Source organism: Manduca sexta, unplaced genomic scaffold (assembly GCF_014839805.1).
Source record: "Manduca sexta isolate Smith_Timp_Sample1 unplaced genomic scaffold, JHU_Msex_v1.0 HiC_scaffold_2263, whole genome shotgun sequence".
In the NCBI taxonomy this organism is placed as follows: Eukaryota; Metazoa; Arthropoda; class Insecta; order Lepidoptera; family Sphingidae; genus Manduca; species Manduca sexta.
The window spans coordinates 8,875-25,630 of record NW_023593210.1 but is presented as its reverse complement, the minus strand read 5'-3'; the positions used below and the strand labels follow the sequence as shown (position 1 = coordinate 25,630).

Genomic DNA, 16,756 nt, shown 5'->3' with positions numbered 1-16,756 from the left:
CGTCCCAGGCTGGGCAAGACTCCAACGTATGTTGGGCCGTATCCCGCGGGCAGTTGTCACAATGGTGACACACGGCGCTTATCTCCGTCTCAAAGAGCCTGACACAGGTACTCCCCGAAGCACCCATGCCCGGTGAGCACCTGTGTCAATCTGTGTTGCCGCGCCGTGGCGCCTGTCCAGCCACTGTGCAAAGACAGGACGCACTGCCGCGACGGCCCGAAGCCCCGCTGACGGGGCCTCCAGCCTGAGACGCCACTCCTCCACGGCGGCTCGCCGTAAGGAGGCCCTTTGGCCTCCACTCCTTCAGGGCCGGACGCTGCCCGTTCCTGAACGCCTCCTCCCTCCAATGGAATGTATCGGAGAGAGCCTTGGCGTCCAGATCCCAGGGCAGGAATCCGGCCAAAAGACTAGCCGCCTCGAACGAGACCGTGCGATACGCCCGTATGGCCCGCTGCGCAATGACCCGCTGTGGGCCCCGCAGGAGAGCGGCAGAACGCTTCTAGGGCGTCAGCCCAGACCGGGCTGCCGTATAGTGCTATGGACCGCACGACCCCGTGGTATAACCTTCGACAAGGGATATTTGGACCTTCCAGGTTGGGCAGCAGGCTGGAAAGAGCGCCCGCCGCCCTGGTCAACTTTGTCCTTAGACTTTTAAAATGGGCGCTGAACTCCCATCGGCTATCCAAGATCAAACCTAAATACTTCATGGTATTGCCGATGGGAATCCGCACCCTCCACTACGATGTGGGCACCGGCCGGCCCCTGCCGAGGCCCGTGAAAGCAGATGGCCTCGGTCTTTCGAGGGCCACCTTTAAACCTAAACGCCGAATGCGGCTCACTACATGACCGGTGCCCACCGCCGCCAGGATCGCGGCGCCCTGAGGTCTTAGACGTCGCCGTGACCAACGTGTCATCCGCATAACACGTCACGTCGACGCCCCAGAGATTGGCACCACGGAGCACCCAGTCGTACCCGATGTTCCACAAGAGAGGGCCTAGAACCGACCCCTGTGGAACACCGCACGACATCGCTCTTCGAAATACCCGTCGGCGCCCGGATACACCACGTACCTGTCAGAAAGGTACGCGTGCACCAGACGCCTGAGATAGGGCGGCACCACATGGTACCGCAGTGCTTCGTTGATGCATGGCCAGGGAGCGAATTGAAAGCGTTTGAGATGTCCAACGAAACCGCGATGACTACCTTTCCCTGGCCACTGCTGCCTCCGCCTGCGACTTGACCCGCAGAATCGCGTGGACAGTTGAGCGTCCACTCCTAAAGCCAAACTGTTTGTCGGCCAAATTTGGACCGACCCTCTCGAGATGCTCGACGAGGCGCGCGTGTATAATACGCTCAAAAAGTTTGGCGACCTCGTCGAGCAGCACGATGGGCCGGTAGGCCGACGGCGACTCTGCGGGTCTCCTTTCTTAAGCAGGACGAGCTTCCCGACTTTCCAACGCGCCGGGAAGACGCCCTGCACCATACAGGCGGAGAATAGACTGCGGAGCCGCGGCCCCAAGTACTCGAGGGCTAACACCCAGGCTTTCCCGGGGATGCCGTCGAGACCCGGGCGGTGTTTTGCCCCGCAGTCGAACACTGCCGCCCGCATTTCCGCGGGCGAAACCTCTGGAATATCCCTTGCCGAAAGCTGACGACGATGACGCCACTTCCGGTGGCGCCATCGGTGGAGGAGTGGTCTCCCGGTGGCCGGGAACAAGGCCGCGACAACGTTGGCCAACAGATCTGGCCTGAGACTCTCCGACAGTGGGCGCCGAACGAAGCTTATTCATCACTAGTTTGTAGGGGCGCCCCCACGGGTCCGCGTCGAGAGTCTCCAAAAACTCCCTACGTGCCGCGACCTTGGCCCTATGAATGGCCACCCGCAGCGCTCTCTTCGCCTCTTTATAGAGGCCGTAGAGCTGCCGCTCCTGGTCTTCGTGGTCTCTTCCGATTCGGCGGCGGCGATGCCTGGCGCATCGGCGGCGCGCAGCCACGCAAGACGCGCGCAACTGCGCTAACTCCGCCGACCACCAGTACACCTCTCCTGCCGCGGAGGACGACGGAGCGCCGGGGCATGGCGGCGTCGCAGACATCCGACATTGCCCCCGAACCACTCCGCCTCCTGCTCTACCCGAACCGGACCCTCCGGCTCGGGGAGCCACGAGACTGCCAGAGCGGCCAGCTCTAGGCCTCCTTGTCGAGGCGCCTTAACGCCCACCGCGGGCCGTCCTGTCGAGGGGCACTCGGTCCACCAAACTATTGGGCCGGATACTCGGGGCGCGGAGACATCGAACCTTATATAACGGTGGTCCGACAGCGTCTCCACGCCCACGAGGACTCTCCAGCCCTGACACGACGTGCGACGGGGCCCCAAACGACAAATCCACAATAGACCCGCCGTTGTGCCGCACGCACGTGTCCACCGACCCCTGTTCAGGACGACCAGGCCGACGGAAATCGCCCATTCTCCAGGACCTCACCGCGAGCGTCGGTCGCCGGCGAACCCCAGACCGCGGACTTCGCGTTGAAGTCGCCGGCGACGATCGCCGGGTGAGGTTGGCCCTGCTCAACCAGGAGCCCCCAGCCGAACGAGAAAGGATTCGAACTCGGCCAGGGGTCTGTTGGGGAGAAATAAACTCCTACTATCCACAAGTCCCCAACAGAGCCGCGACGCATCCCTGGCCCTTCTCGACTTTTGCGAAGGGCGGGGAGCCAGCGGCACCCTGGTGATGATGGCCACCGACCCGTCGATGTCCCCTACCCAGTTATCTCGGGCGGGACAAAATACGGTTCGGCGACCACGGCCACTGCACCGACCACTGCGCCAGGCTTTGGGACAACAGGTCCTGGGCGCGGGCGCAGTGGTTGATGTTCGCCTGGAGGAAACTTAGGTCCATTATTGATGGGCGATCTCCTCCACGTCCATCTCGGCCACTGGTTGTTGCGGGGTCGCCGCCTGCGGCTGGGACAGAACCTCAGCCGCGGCGGCATTCTTTCTGTGGGGGCGGCGCCGGTTGCGTCGGGAGGGGCAGAACAAGCCTTCCCCGAGCCGGTGCCTGGCGGGCCTGCCGGCGGCAGCGCACCTTGTGGCCCGCTTGACCGCAGCGGTAGCAAAGGTCGCTGCGGTCCACCGCGCAGTCGCAGCGCTCCCGGACGTGCCCGGACTCCAGGCACCGGAAGCACCGCATCGGCCGCGACTCGAGCACGGTCACCCGAGCCGCGGTCCAGCCAATAAGGATGCGGGCCGCCCCCCTAACTTTTTGCGCCGCCTTAATAGGCATCCTGACCCAGGCTGTCCCCACGCCGGATCGATCAGGGCGAATTTGCCCAACGTTATCGCCTCTACGGCGCACTCACCGGCCTTGAGGGCCGCTGCGACTGACTCCGGGTGCTGCAGTGTAGTCCAGCTCTGTCAGCCGCAGTTCCACGGTTTTGGTGGGCCGGGATATCCTCACGTCCTCCGACCCACCGAAGCACTCCCTCAGCCTTGCGGCGAGGGAGTCGGCCCTCTCCTCTGAGTTAGCCCCAGGCACCTCATACATTGGGGCGCCCGTGGCCGCAAACTTTGGCTTCATCCTACCAATTTCCAGGCCGGTGAGGTCTACCTTACTTTGGGCGTCCATTAGGACGCTCTTGTAGGTCAGGCCCTTCGCAACAGCTGCTGGTGTTAGAGAGATCACCACGGCCGCAGAACGAGGCGGCCGCAGTTTCGGCTCCTTCCGGCGCGTCGGTTTCGGCGGCTGTGTGATGTTTGTTGGCGCTGCTGCCGGCTTTCCCTTTTTCTTTCTTCTGGCCACCTCGACCCACGGCGTGTCCACGTTAGCCGGGGCTGGCGGCAGCACGCGGGGCTCTGGAGCGGGTTGGGCTGGAGGCGGTCCGTTCTTCTTGCCCTTTGGGGCTTTTGTTTGGGCGCTCTCCTTCGGTCCTGGGTCTTTGCCGCCGATGCCGTCGTAGTCACCGGGGCCGTGGAGGGACCCGCGACGGGTTGTGGCGGCGCGCTGGAGGCCCAGCGACTGGAGCAGGGGGGGGTGGGAGCGGAGCGGTTGGCTGCTCCCCTTCTTTCTTTTTCCCTTTGCCTTTGCCGGTTTTGTGTTCGGCGCCCTCCTACATATCCGCTCGTCACGGGGAGTTGTGTGTCCCCGAGGCGGTCCTTCTTTCGTGGGCCAGCGGGGCCGGGCCGGGCCCATGAGGATAGACTCCATTTGGCTTGGACCCTCGCTCGACCATCGCCAGCATCTCCTCTGTCGATGACTTGTTTGCGGACGCCTCCAGGTCTTCGAGGCGTCGTTTTAGGGTGGCATTCTCCTCCTTCATGGCCTCATGTTGGCTTCAAGACGGGCACTGTGTTCCTGCCACTTTATTTCCCTCGAGCGCGATGACAGCGGACTCAGGCTGTTCCACGTACTTCACGATCTTGTCCGTGACCCAGTTAAGCGCTTCTGGGAAGTGCCTTTGAGGTTGCCTGACTTCCTCACGACATTGCGAACAACCTGGGTGCACTTACGGAGGTCTTCCTTGAGTATTGGACGGTCCTCTTCGGTGTCTGATACTCTGGGGACCGGCGACTTGATAAATTGCAGCTGGTCCTCCAGCTCCTCTCTGCGTCTTCCGCGCGGCTTCCCGTTGAAGCCTGTCACGCTCCAACTGCGCTTTCTTGAGGCCGACGTACTTGCCCACTGAGGGCGGACGTCCCTCATTCTGCCGTCGATCGCCTGCGTCTTCGGCGCCGGTTCGTCGGTGTCGCTGGTCGACTGAGCTGCGAAAAGCTGCTTCTTGTTTGCGACTTCCTTCTCCAGAGCTTTTGCTCCTCACGGTAGAGCCACTCGCTCGAGTCCGTGTCCAGGCTCAAAGGCCGCGCGAATTCGGCTGCCACCTCCATGGGCATCGCGCCCGTTATCTCCTTCGCTACGTCTTCGTCGTTGGGCTTGCACCCTTCGACCACCGCCTCCGGCCGGAAACCGAAGAAGGCAACTTCTTTAATAAAATTATTGGGGTTTTGTTTTTGTTTAAAGGGATTCCATAATTGTTCCCACGAGTGTGGGGAAAGGGTGGTCCGCCCAGGCAGTGCCCCTGTACCTGGGTAAGCCTAGCGTAACCCGCGCAGAGTGTCGGCCGGTACTCTGGCGGGGTCGCACTCGAGACCGAACTACCCATCGGCCATGCATCCCTCGCGGCGCGCCGCCGCTTGAGATTCGGGGTGATTTTTATAGAGGTTTTCTTCCTCGCGGTCCGGGCGGTTAAGCCAAGACCCTCGGTCCGGCAGGAGCGCGAGACATATCCACAGACCTCCATACCGGGTTACGATCTATGACGGTGGCAATGAAAGGAAAATCCCCACTGCCTGCTCGGGGCGGGGTGAGCGCACACCGAGCCCGCCGACACCCCGGGACAGAACCGGAGCTGCCCGAGATGGGCCCCACGACGTTGTGACGACGGCGGGAAATATCGTCAGCGGGCCTACTCGCCAACGCCACAAGTGACGGTGAAAGCTAGTCGACGACGACACTACCCGACGGCGTTACTAGACGGCGGCCGCCGCAAGAGGCGACGACCGTCAACAACTCGTTGTCAGATATCGCCGGCGCGCAGATCAGCCTGATCGGTCTGATCGACGCGCCGCTGCCCAGGGTGCACCACGAGGAGGTTTCCTGACCTAGCACCCCAACCTAACCTAACCTAACCTAACCTAACCTAACCTAACCTAACCTAACCTAACCTAACCTAACCTAACCTAACCTAACCTAACCTTAACCTTTTAAGGTTTCGCGGAGAAAGTACCTTATTACTACCGCCCAGCCTTCGTGGGGCGACTGAGCGGTTATGTTGGGGTCACCGTGCCTTACGACCCGACGTTGCGCCGCCCGGAATTGATGTAGACCTTCGGGCGACCGCCGGGCCGAGTCCCTAACCTATGTACAACGCACGGCATACCAACTAAAACTCCGCGGTGGCCCTCTTCGGCGCATTAGGGACGGCTGCGGGCTTCCTCTGACGTTGAAATGTCTAGTCTGCTACCGCAACCGCCCCTGCGCGGTGCCGCCTTGCGGCCCGTCTCCTATGGGGCTCAAAGCCCCGCGCACCGAAGGACGCCCTCGGCGTCTACGGCAGCGTGAGGCCAACAACACGCTGCCGTCCATCCCGGGGGTCAACCGAATAGTGTGCGATGAACGCACTACACGCACTGAAAAGTGCATGCGCACTAGACGGCAGCCCCTGCTGCCCGCCGACGACCCCTTCGTGGCCCCTATTAGTCGCCTTTACGACAGGCAGGGGATACCGTGGTGGAATTCTCCAAACGCCCCATTCCACAGGGCGGGAGACGCCGGTCAGTCGTCCACCCGGCGCCTCCTACGTCTCCTCTGACGGCGGGAGGGATCCTCCCTCTCGATCCCTCTCGGCACTCTCCTTCTGCGAGGACCACCTCGCAGAAGTGGGCCACCGCACGCCAGGCCTCCGGGCTGCCGACCATGGAAGCGACCACGGCCGGCAGCGAGAGGTTCTCCGACGACTGACACGAGAGCGCTGCGCTCATCGTCCCAGGCTGGGCAAGACTCCAACGTATGTTGGGCCGTATCCCGCGGGCAGTTGTCACAATGGTGACACACGGCGCTCACCTCCGTGCCTACTATCTGACACAGGTACTCCCCGAAGCACCCATGCCCGGTGAGCACCTGCGTCAGGCGAAATGTCGCCGCGCCGTGGCGCCTGTCCAGCCACTGTGCAAAGACAGGACGCACTGCCGCTACGGCCCGAAGCCCCGCTGACGGGGCCTCCAGCCTGGAACGCCACTCCTCCACGGCGGCATTGCCGTAAGGAGGCCCTTTTGGCCTCCACTCTTCAGGGCGCCGGACGCTGCCCGTTCCTGAACGCCTCCTCCCTCCAATGAAAAGTATCGGAGAGGGCTTTGGCGTCCAGATCCCAGGGCAGGAATCCGGCCAAAAGACAAGCCGCCTCGTACGAGACCGTGCGGTACGCCCGTATGGCCCGCTGCGCTACGACCCGCCGTGGCCCCGCAGGAGGGCGACAGAACGCCCCCCCAGGGCGTCAGCCCAGACCGGGCTGCCGTACAACGCCATGGACCGCACGACCCCGTGGTACAACCTTCGGCAAGGGATATTAGGACCTTCCAGGTTGGGCAGCAGGCTGGAAAGAGCGCCCGCCGCCCTAGACAACTTCGTCCTTAACATCTTAAAATGGGCGCTGAACTCCCATCGGCTATCCAAAATCAAACCTAAATACTTCATGGCTGCCGATGGGAATCCGCACCCCCTCAACCATGATGTTGGCACCGGCCGGTGGCCCCCGCCGTTGCCCGTGAAAACACAAGGCATCGGTCTTATCGAGGCCACCTTCAAACCTAAACGTCTAATCCGACTCACTACGTGGCCGGTACCCACCGCCGCCAGGATCGCGGCGTCCTGGAAGGTCTTAGACGTCGCCGTGACCAACGTGTCATCCGCATAACACGTCACGTCGACGCCCCAGAGATTGGCACCACGGAGCACCCAGTCGTACCCGATGTTCCACAAGAGAGGGCCTAGAACCGACCCCTGTGGAACACCGCACGACATCGCTCTTCGGTGTTACCGTCGGCGCCCGGATACACAACGTACCTGTCAGAAAGGTACGCGTGCACCAGACGCCTGAGATAGGGCGGCACCACATGGTACCGCAGTGCTTCGTTTATACAGGGCCAGGGGAGCGAATTAAATGCGTTGGATATGTCCAACGAGACCGCAATAACAACCTTTCCCCTGGCCACTGCTTCCTCCGCCTGCGACTTGACCCGCAGAATCGCGTGGACAGTTGAGCGTCCACTCCTAAATCCAAACTGATTGTCGGCCAAGTTGGGACCGACCCTCTCGAGGTGCTCGACGAGGCGCGCGTGTAAAATGCGCTCAAAAGTTTGGCGACCTCGTCGAGCAGCACGATGGGCCGGTAGGCCGACGGCGACTCTGCGGGTCTCTCTTTCTTCAGCAGGACGAGCTTCCCGGTCTTCCACCGCGCCGGGAAGACGCCCTGCACCATACAGGCGGAGAATAGGCTACGGAGCCGCGGCCCCAGGTACTCGAGGGTTAGCACCCAGGCTTTCCGGGGATGCCGTCGAGACCCGGGGCGGTGTTTTGCCCCGCAGCCGAGAACACTGCCGCCCGCATTTCCGCGGGCGAAACCTCTGGAATATCCTCTTTGCCGAGAACGACGATGACGCCACTTCCGGTGGCGCCATCGGTGGAGGAGTGGTATCCTCGGTGGCCGGGAACAAGGCCGCGACAACGTTGGCCAGTTCTGGCTGGAGACTCTGCGACAGCGGGGCGCCGCTGGACGAAGCTTATTCATCACTAGTTTGTAGGGGCGCCCCCACGGGTCCCCGTCGAGAGTCTCCAAAACTCCTTGCGTGCCGCGACCTTGGCCCTATGAATGGCCACCCGCAGCGCTCTTCGCCTCTTTATAGAGGCCGTAGAGCTGCCGCTCCCGGTCTTCATGGTCTCGTGCGCGAATACGGCGGCGGCGATGCCTGGCGTATCGGCGGCGCGCAGCCACGCAAGACGCGCGCAACTGCGCTAACTCCGCCGACCACCAGTACACTCCTCCTGCCGCGGAGGACGACGGAGCGCCCGGGGCATGGCGGCGTCGCAAACGTCCGACATTGCCACCCCGAACCACTCCGCTTCCTGCTCGACCCTCACCGGACCCTCCGGCTCGGGGAGCCACGAGACTGCCAGAGCAGCCAGCTCTAGGGCCTCCTTGTCGAGGCGCCTTAATGCCCACCGCGGGCCGTCCTGACCAGGGGCACTCGGTCCACCAATGGGCTGGTTACGTTGACTCGTGGGCGCGGCGACATCGAACCTTATATATCGATGATCCGATAGTGTCTCCGCGTCCACGAGGACCCTCCAGCCACGGACACGACGTGCGACGACGGGGCACCCAAACGACAAATCAACGATTGACCCGCCGTTGTGCCGCACGCACGTGTCCACCGACCCCTGTTCAGAACGGCCAGGCCGACGGAGATCGCCTATTTTCTCCAGGATCTCACCGCGAGCGTCGGTCGCCGGCGAACCCCAGACCGCGGATTTCGCGTTGAAGTCACCGGCGACGATCGTCGGGTGAGGTTGGCCCTGCTCAACCAGGGCCCCCAGCCGAACGAGGAAAGATTCGAACTCGGCCAGGGTCTGTTGGGGAGAAATAAACTCCAACTATCCACAATTCCCCAACAGAGCCGCGACGCATCCCTGGCCCTTCTCGACTTTTGCGAAGGGCGGGGAGCCAGCGGCACCCTGGTGATGATGGCCACCGACCCGTCGATGTCCCCTACCCAGTTATCTCGGGCGGGACAAAATACGGTTCGGCGACCACGGCCACTTGCACCGACCACTGCGCCAGGCTTTGGGACAACAGGTCCTGGGCGCGGGCGCAGTGGTTGATGTTCGCCTGGAGGAAACTTATGGTCCATTATTGATGGGCGATCTCCACGTCCATCTCGGCCTCTACCACTGGTTGCGGTGGCTCGCCGCCTGTGGCTGGGACAGAACCTCAGCCGTAGGCGCATTCCTTCTTTGGGGGCGGCGCCGGTTGCGTCGGGAGGGGCCGAACAAGCCTTCCCCGAGCCGGTGCCTGGCGGTCTGCCGGCCGCAGCGCAGACTGCGCAGTTCGCCGGGGCCTTGCATTCGCGGCTTTGTGGCCCGCCTGACCGCAGCGATAGCACAACTCGCTGCGGTCCACTGCGCAGTCACAGCGCTCCCTAACGTGCCCGCTCTCCAGGCACCGGAAGCACCGCAGGGGCCGCGACTCGAGGACAGTCACTGAGCCGCGGTCCAGCCGATCAGTATTCGGCCCGCCCCTTCACTTTTGGGCCGCCTTTATGGGCATTTTCACCCAGGCGGTCCCTACGCCTGACCGATCAGGGCGAATTTGCCCAACTTTTATCGTCTCCCACGGCGCACTCACCGGCCTTGGAGAGGGCCGCTGCGACTGATTCTGGAGTGGCTGTATAGTCCAGCTCACTTAGCCGCAGTTCCACGGTCTTCGTGGGCCGGGAGATTCTGATATCTTCCGACCCTGCGAAACACTCCCTCAGCCTTGCGGCGAGGGAGTCGGCCCTCTTCTGAGTTAGCCCCGGGCACCTCGTACATTGGGGCGCCCGTGGCCGCAAACTTCGGTCTCAGCCTGGTAATGTCCAGGCCGGTGAGGTCTACCCGGTTCTGTGCGTCTGTCAGCACGCCCTTATACGTCATGCCTTTCGCCACCGCCGCCGGTGTAAGAGATATTATTACGGCCGCAGAGCGTGGTGGCCGCAGTTTTGGCTCCGCCCGACGTGTTGATTGTGGCGGTTGCGTGTTTGCCGCTGATGTCGGAGCGGGCCTTTCCTTCTTTCTTGTTCTTTTGGCCACCACGACCCACGGCGTTTCCATCGAGGTCGGAGCCGGCGGCAGCGGGCGGGGCTCCGGAGCGGCTTGTGCTGGCGTGTCCTTCTTCGTCTGTTTCTTCTTTCCCCCGGGTTTTGCCGGGGCCCTGGAAGGACCAGGGACAGCGGTTGGCGGCGCGCTAGAGGGCCCAGTCGCAGGAGCGGAGAGGGGCGGAGCTGGTTCGGCTGGTCCTTTCGCCTTCCCCTTCCCCTTGTTCTTCGCCGGTTTGCCGTTGTTAGGCGCCCCTCCTACGAAGCCGCTCGTCACAGGGAGCTGCGTGTCCCCGGGGGCGGCCTTTCTTTCGTGGGCCAGAGTGGGCCTATGGGCTGGCCCCATCAGGGCCGACTCCACCCCTGGCCTGGACTCTAGCCTCCACCATTGCCCACAATTCTTCTGTCGGGGCTTTACTGGATGACGCCTCCAGCTCGTCTAACCTGCGGCGGAGCGAGGCGTTCTCTTCTTGCAGCCCTTTGACGGTAGCTTCGAGGCGGGCGCTTTCCTCCTTAGCCTTTTTTCTTTCCTCGTCGAGGCGGGCTATCGCGGCAGACTCGGGCTGCTCCACGTACCGGATGATGAGGTTGAGCACCCGGTTTAGGCCTTCTGTGAAGTTCCCTTCAGATTGCCCGATTTCCTTACGATTGCCCGCACAATCTGCCCGCACTCTAAGGTCCTCCTTAGGACGGGCGGTCCTCGTCCGCGTCGGCCCTGGGAGGTAATGGCGATTTTACGTGGCGAAGTCGCTCATCCAGTTCTTCGGTGGTTTTCTTCGCGCCTCCTCTCGCTTCAGGCGGTCGCGTTCTTTCTGCGCCTTCTTAAGCCCGGCGTATTTACCGACCGAGGGAGGACGCCCTCTCCCTCGGCCGTCGGTTGCTAGTGTCTTTCGGCGCCGGCTCGTCAGTGTCACTAGTGAAGTGACACACTGTCAATCGAGCGGGAATGCCTCCTCCAGGAGCTCTCCTGCTCCGGACGGAAGAGACACTTCCGCTCGACTCTGAATCTACGTCTGTGATTGTGGCCCCGGATGTTCCGGCCACTCCCTCCATTGGCCTTTCAGCCACACTCCCCTCACATCGTCTACGTCGTTGGGCTTACGCCCACGACCACCGCCTCCGGACGGAACCGAGTAGGCAATCTCGTCAAAATGATCGTTGGTTTTTAAAGTTAAGAGAATCCATTTTGAGTCCCACGAGTATGGGGAAAGGGTGGTCCGCCCAGGCAGTGCCCCTGTACCTGGGTAAGCCTAGCGTAACCCGCACAGAGTGTCGGCCGGTACTCTGGCGGGGTCGCACTCGAGACCGAACTACCCATCGGCTATGCATCCTTCGCGGTGCGCCGCCGCTTGGGATTCGGGGTGATTTTTTATAGAGGTTTCTTTCCTCGCGGTCCGGGCGGTTAAGCCAAGACCCTCGGTCCAGCGGGAGCGCGAGACATATCCACAGACCTCCACACCGGATTACGATCTGCGACGGCGACAATGGGAGAGAGAGTCCCCCCCACCGCCTGCTCGGGGCGGGTGAGCGCACACCGAGCCCGTCGACACCTCCGGACAGAACCGGGGCCGCCCAAGATGGGCCAATCTCACCAACCATAACACGACGGCCGCCGCAAGAGGCGACGACCCCCAACCCCCGTGGTTGTCAGGATATTAGCCAGCGCGCAGATCAGCCTGATCGGTCTGATCGACGCGCCGTTGCCCAGGGTGCACCACGAGGAGGTTTCCTGACCTAGCACCCCAACCTAACCTAACCTAACCTAACCTAACCTAACCTAACCTAACCTAACCTAACCTAACCTAACCTAACCTAACCTAACCTAACCTAACCTAACCTAACCTAACCTAACCTAACCTAACCTAACCTAACCTAACCTAACCTAACCTAACCTAACCTAACCTAACCTAACCTAACCTAACCTAACCTAACCTAACCTAACCTAACCTAACCTAACCTAACCTAACCTAACCTAACCTAACCTAACCTAACCTAACCTAACCTAACCTAACCTAACCTAACCCAACCTAACCTAACCTAACCTAACCTAACCTAACCTAACCTAACCTAACCTAACCTAACCTAACCTAACCTAACCTAACCTAACCTAACCTAACCTAACCTAACCTAACCTAACCTAACCTAACCTAACCTAACCTAACCTAACCTAACCTAACCTAACCTAACCTAACCTAACCTAACCTAACCTAACCTAACCTAACCTAACCTAACCTAACCTAACCTAACCTAACCTAACCTAACCTAACCTAACCTAACCTAACCTAACCTAACCTAACCTAACCTAACCTAACCTAACCTAACCTAACCTAACCTAAAACCTAAACCTAAACCTAAACCTAAACCCAAACCTAAACCTAAACCTAAACCTAAACCTAAACCTAAACCTAAACCTAAACCTAAACCTAAACCTAAACCTAAACCTAAACCTAAACCTAAACCTAAACCTAAACCTAAACCCAAACCCAAACCTAAACCTAAACCTAAACCCAAAACCCAAACCTAAACCCAAACCCAAACCTAAACCTAAACCTAAACCTAAACCTAAACCTAAACCTAAACCTAAACCTAAACCTAAACCTAAACCTAAACCTAAACCTAAACCTAAACCTAAACCTAAACCTAAACCTAAACCTAAACCTAAACCTAAACCGTCACGCATCTGACGGGGTCGGCGTGTCGCCAACAAACTGGTTAAATAGATTTAGACATGTAAATAACAAGAGACATAAAAAAAAAAAAAAAAAAAAAAAAAAAAAAAAAAAAAAAAAAACCAAGTTCAATAATATTGATATTTATTTTTTATTGTGGCTATTGTCATATCTAACGACTCTACCAATTCTGCCGACCCAGCGCACTCTCTGACCTTGAACATATACATAACACGCAATAACATGGCGCAATTACGGAGTAGCTGACATCGCTCCACGAGATGCGCCGTCGAGCCCGCGCCCTCGCACGCACTTGGATTCTAGTATCGAATTCAGTTAGTTACGATCTAGTTATAGTTTAGTTCTAATTAAGTTATAATTAAATGTATAAGTAATGAATGATGGAAAGTAATCAATATTTGCCACAAAAATCCTGATGTTAGATTTATGGTTTTTTAATCACGCTGTCTCTTAGCGTGCTTAACTTATGTGAATGAACTACGTCACAGCTGATGATATTATTACCGAACCTATAGAGTTAAGAAGGTCAGCTCACAAATGAACTCTCAATACGTTCACCGACATGGTTGCAGCAGTTCATTGAGTCGTGGAATTTGAAATAAGATACGCAAATTACTACAAAACGGTCCCTATCCCCCAAAACAAACGAACGGTAAACGACATCAATAAATACCGTATACAATAAATAAATACCGTCATGCAAGTGTATCGAAAGGAATTAAGTATTTTGTGTGTGCTATTGCCTCTTTCTCGCCTAAACACGCAGTGTTATCAGTGTATTGCTAAAACGACATAGCATTTCAAAAAAAAATAATTCTGATATTAGATTTTTTTTATTACATGATGTTCTAACAGATTAACATACACTAGGGTGTTTGACAATTTTTAAAATGTATGTACGATAGAGGACTATTATTCACTTATAGCATGAATTATATTTTTATTGTTAAAATATGCTCAATTTATTAAATATCCGTGGTTTTCTTTTGTCATTTATAATTTCGCGCTAAAACGCGTTGTCACGTGACGTTATCCCTTTGTGATGCCATCGCTCATATACAAACATTCGTGACAGTTGTGGCACCTAACCTGCACCTTACAACAAAACAAATTGTCTACGATTTATATCTGCTAGTTGTTACTTTTCCCACAAAAAATGAACATGCCAGCATATAAATATTGTTCAGTGCCTGTACGTAAAAACTCAACACCACATAATCCCGATAAATTGTTCATTCATGTGCCAAAATCAAAAGATTTAAGAAAGACGTGGTGGACTTTAGCACGACGAGATCCAAAATATACGTTGGATAAATCGCGATTTATTTTTGTCAAGTTCATTTCAATGTAAGTTTATTGTTGTACATTATGTTATAAATGTTGTTGACACCTCAAATAATATTTATTTTTAATATAAGTGTCAAATATAAACTATGGTTTTTGTAACCTCGGTTTTTTTAAAGTTATGAGTGCGTGCCATCTGTTGTTCTATGTGTCATGCAGTCGTTACTATATATTTATTGTATTGAATGATGTAATGTTTATGAGAGATGACGTCACTAGGAATGGCGGCTAGTATCGCGTCGTTTTAGGCCGCGAGGGATACAGATTAAAAATTAAAAATTTTAATGACGTGTATAAAATATTTACAATAAGTTTAAAACAAAAGAATCTATTTGATAAATATTGTCGCCCACTATTCTTTCTCCTGGAGCAGTTTTATATTTTTTGGTTACACCAGTCAAACACCCTATTGTATTACAAAATAAAATAAGTAAGGATTTATGATGAAATGATTAATGAAAAGTCGACGGTTACAAAAAGACCCTGTATATCTCAGTGCATTAATAAGATGCTCGGGTTCATCAAAAAAGTTGGTAAGTCTTTCAAAAAAATGAAGACTTTAAATCGCTTTATTATGTTCTAGTTCTCAGCCGGTTCGAATACTGCAGTCAAGTATTATCCGTCCTACCAAGGGGCCGTTCAAGTATTACGTAACGCAATTGTCGAAGATTTTTGACCTCCTCGCCCCACATTTAACGCGCCGTAACGTTTTCCCATACCGCCCTCTCCTAAAAGTTATGTAACATTAAAGTAAACTTTTTTATCTAATATTCACAATAGGGTACCGGACTCATTTTTGTTCTTTACTATTATCAAATATTTACATAATATAAATTATAACACAGAAGGAATTATTAAAATCCGGTAAAAAATCAACAAGTTATAAGACTTTGAATTTCGGTGGAAGGGGTAATTAACAAGAAACAGAAAAGAGACGAAATATCCACATGTGACGTCATCGGGAATTACGACGCGTTCGAAAAAGAGATGAAGCGATATCCCCAATATCGCGCCCACTTCTGCACGTTACAATATTTTAAATATGAATTACTCGCTCATTTTTTAATCAATTGTTATGCAGTTTTCGCAGGAGTGCTTCTTTTTCGTATTATTAACCATTACATATAGAATAATGTACAAAATCAAGCATAGGCCGGTCCCCTATTATGTTACGAAAAGTACCGGAAAGTCGCTAAAATACATTTGTTATCGCCTATTGTTTTTATCAAGTTTGCGGTAATCCATATCTAAAGTCTACAGTGGCGAAGGGTGAAATTTTTCAAAAGGTAACCCGGTGTAAAAAAATTGGCGTCAGTTAAGATAACGGGGGCAATTTATCGGAAAACAAAAACTAAGACAACGGGTTAGTCTTGATTCGAAATTAACAAACGTTAACATATCTACTAAATTACCTCTTACGCGTAAATAACTGAAACATTTATAAAATCGAACAAAAAACGTAGATAATTATTCTTCTTCCATTAATCACAAATATAACTACTTACTTATTAATTTGTTATAACAGCAACAAAAGTAAGTATTAAAATTATAACCACACTACCTACCCATAAGTATCTGTTTATTTTCAAAATAAAACTGTAAATGTAATAGAAATAGGTATCACGATCGCCAAACAGACCAACAGTTTAAGTATGATAAACTTATACAGGATCATTTCGACATTGCGTTACTAAATGAAACCACAGGTTCGTGGTGATCTCTGCTAACACCGTGCAAAATATTATTCATAAGTAACGAATATTTACGTCAATAATCCCGATTTTAAATTTATGGTTTTTTGATCACGCTGTCTCTCAGCGCGCTTAACTGAAGTGAATGAACTACGTCACAGCTGATGATATTATTACCGAACCTATAGGGTTCAGAAGGTCAGCTCACAAATGAACTCCCAATACGTTCACTGACTTGGTTGCAGCAGTTCATTGAGTCAATAATTAATTACTACAAAAATATTTCGTCAATTATAAACGTTATTTTCGTTAATAAAATAGTTTTCTTACCAAAAAAATTACCTACATAATTATTAAAGTTACAAGATTTAAATCTATTGGTATCGTATCTTTTGTAGATTTTACATGATATTCCGACATGTATTTTAATTCCAACATTAATATTTCGGTTTATCATAATATCTAAAAGAAGACTACGTAGACATTACCGAACGTCATATTATGCTTTCTGTACCATTTCTTTGCTAGATAGACACTATGGCAACGCGTCCGAGTCTTTGACCGAGTCCGAAGAGCGCGCGATTATTCAATACAATAGTCGTACTCTTTCTCGCCTAAACTCGCAGTGTTG

At 54.9% G+C, this 16,756-nt stretch overlaps 1 protein-coding gene across 1 annotated transcript; it reads right to left on the bottom strand.

Annotated features, from left to right (window-relative positions):
* Positions 1–4,330: 4,330 nt before the first annotated feature.
* LOC119192027 (neurofilament heavy polypeptide-like) lies at positions 4,331–11,453 on the bottom strand. Its single transcript, XM_037445879.1, has 6 exons — positions 11,246–11,453; positions 10,845–11,115; positions 10,026–10,780; positions 4,814–4,975; positions 4,506–4,757; positions 4,331–4,440 (listed from the first exon to the last, which is right to left on the bottom strand). The coding sequence occupies exons 1-6, from the start codon at positions 11,451–11,453 to the stop codon at positions 4,331–4,333; spliced, it is 1,758 nt and encodes a 585-aa protein (XP_037301776.1).
* Between the last annotated feature and the right edge of the window lie 5,303 nt (positions 11,454–16,756).